Source organism: Natator depressus, chromosome 13 (genome assembly GCF_965152275.1).
Source record: "Natator depressus isolate rNatDep1 chromosome 13, rNatDep2.hap1, whole genome shotgun sequence".
NCBI lineage: Eukaryota > Metazoa > Chordata > Testudines > Cheloniidae > Natator > Natator depressus.
Genome location: NC_134246.1, coordinates 40,347,349 through 40,349,307, shown reverse-complemented (window position 1 = coordinate 40,349,307; position 1,959 = coordinate 40,347,349). Strand labels below are relative to the sequence as shown.

Sequence of the window (1,959 nt, the reverse complement as noted above, 5' to 3'; positions counted from 1 at the left end):
TAACTGACCGGTGACCGGGCCCTGTCACAGATAACTGGCCAGGTGAAAACGCAGGTCCCTCTCCCCCCGCCCCCCCAGTTGAGTGATATTAGCCACCCTCCTCCCTGGGATGTTAACCAATAGCTCAGCAAGGCTGGGGCGGGGTTTCTCCGAGTGCTATTTTAAATGAGGCGGGGCTATGCAAACTATCCCCGTGCAATGACTCTCTTTCCGGGCTGTTCCCACCCGCCCCTGACCCTGCGGCCCGCGGAGAAGCTCTGTCCCTGCAGGGAGCAGCTCCGGACCCGTCCCCAGGCCGAGGACTGGCCGCAGACGCGCAGAGACGATGCGGTGGTGGCTCCATTTTGCTTTCATCGCAGCAGCGTGCAAAGGTGCTTGGGGTGGCGGGAATCGGGGGGTTGTTGATCTGATTAGTGCCATTGATTGACCGGAGCGGGGCAGGGGAGATTCCCCAGGAATAAATTGGGACACACGGATTTTGTTTCCGGTTTCATACCATGTATTTGTCTCGTCTGAGAGGCGGTGGCTGAAAACCCCCAAAGGGTTTTCATTTTTCCCATAAATATCGTTGCCAGACCAGAAGTTTCCCCCCTTACATTAGAGTGTGGCCAAAGCTGCCGCCGTTGCCCAGACCTGGCCCGAGGGGATTGTTCCCACCCGCTCTCACGCCCCCAACCTGGCTTGTTCCCCAGGGGCCGAGGCGCAGGGGCGGCTGGTGGAGTCCGGCGGCGGGGCTGCGACCACCGGCGGCTCCAGGCGGCTCTCCTGCACGGGCTCCGGATTCGCTTTCGGCAGCTACACCATGTTCTGGTACCGGCAGCGCCCCGGGAAGGGGCTGGAATGGGTCTCCTGGATCAGCGGCACTGGTGGGAGGAAAGATTATCCTGACTCCGTGAAAGGGCGATTCACCGTCTCCAGGGACAACGCCAAGAGCCAGCTGTATCTGCAAATGAGCCGCCTGGGACCCGAGGACTCCGCCCGGTATCACTGCGCTGCTGGAGACACAGTGAGGGGAAGCCGGTCCGAGCTCTGACAAAAACTCGCTGCGTTCAGCCCAGGGGATTCGGGAGCGTCACGTGACCAACATCACCCCCTGAACTCCGGTGTCCCTGAGCCTCTCCCCAGAGCCGGGTGCTCACCCACCCCCCGCAGCCTCTGGGTGGCGTCCTCGTGCAGTGTCGTGCACGCTACGGGGGCAGGGTGTGTGTCTGTGCCCGGAGCCGTTGTTCTCAGAGCACAGGGTGAGATATGAACCCAGACCCCCGGGGTCTCAGAGCAGGGATGTGACCTGAACTCTGCTGGGTTCACGAGCAACGCCGCAGGCTTCTGAAATGGAAACCATCTAAGCTGCCCTAAAGTACATCGGAGAATTCAGGGAAACCTTCTGTGACCGGGGGTACCGGGGAGCCACACTGAAGTTACTGGGTTAGGGTAAACTGCCAAGGATGGGGTAGACAATTCCCAAAACTGCTGGATATTCCAATACTTGGTGACTCTAAGCAAGCACAAAACAGCTTCTATAATTCCTTAGTGGTTTCCCAGAAACCAAAACACAGTTCCCTTAAAGACAGGTTTCAGAGTAGCAGCCATGTTAGTCTGTATCCGCAAAAAGAACAGGAGGACTTGTGGCACCTTACAGACTAACAAATTTATTTGAGCATAAGCTTTCGTGACTCAGGTCTCCACCCAGACAACCAAGTCAAATATGATGAGGATTACATTGCTAACCAATTGGTTGGTATATTATTCTCAGGCCTCCCCAGGAAAGGGGGTGAAGGGGCTTGGGGGGATATTGGGGAGGGGTAGGGATTCCAAATTTTTGTGTAAGTCACTTGGTGGTGGCAGCAATCCCATTCAAGAACAGGAATTTGTGCCTTGGGGAAGTTTTTAACCTAAACTGGTAGAATATAATCTTAGGGGGATCTTCCATGCCGGTCCCCACATCTGTACCCCAGAGTT

The 1,959-nt window shown here is 56.6% G+C and overlaps 1 gene segment (V, D, J or C); it reads left to right on the top strand.

The window, feature by feature from the left end:
• Positions 1–239: 239 nt before the first annotated feature.
• On the top strand, positions 240–1,615 carry LOC141997028 (immunoglobulin heavy variable 3-23-like). The segment is given in 2 exon segments: positions 240–371; positions 693–1,615. Coding segments are annotated over 2 exon segments (387 nt in total).
• Positions 1,616–1,959: the final 344 nt, after the last annotated feature.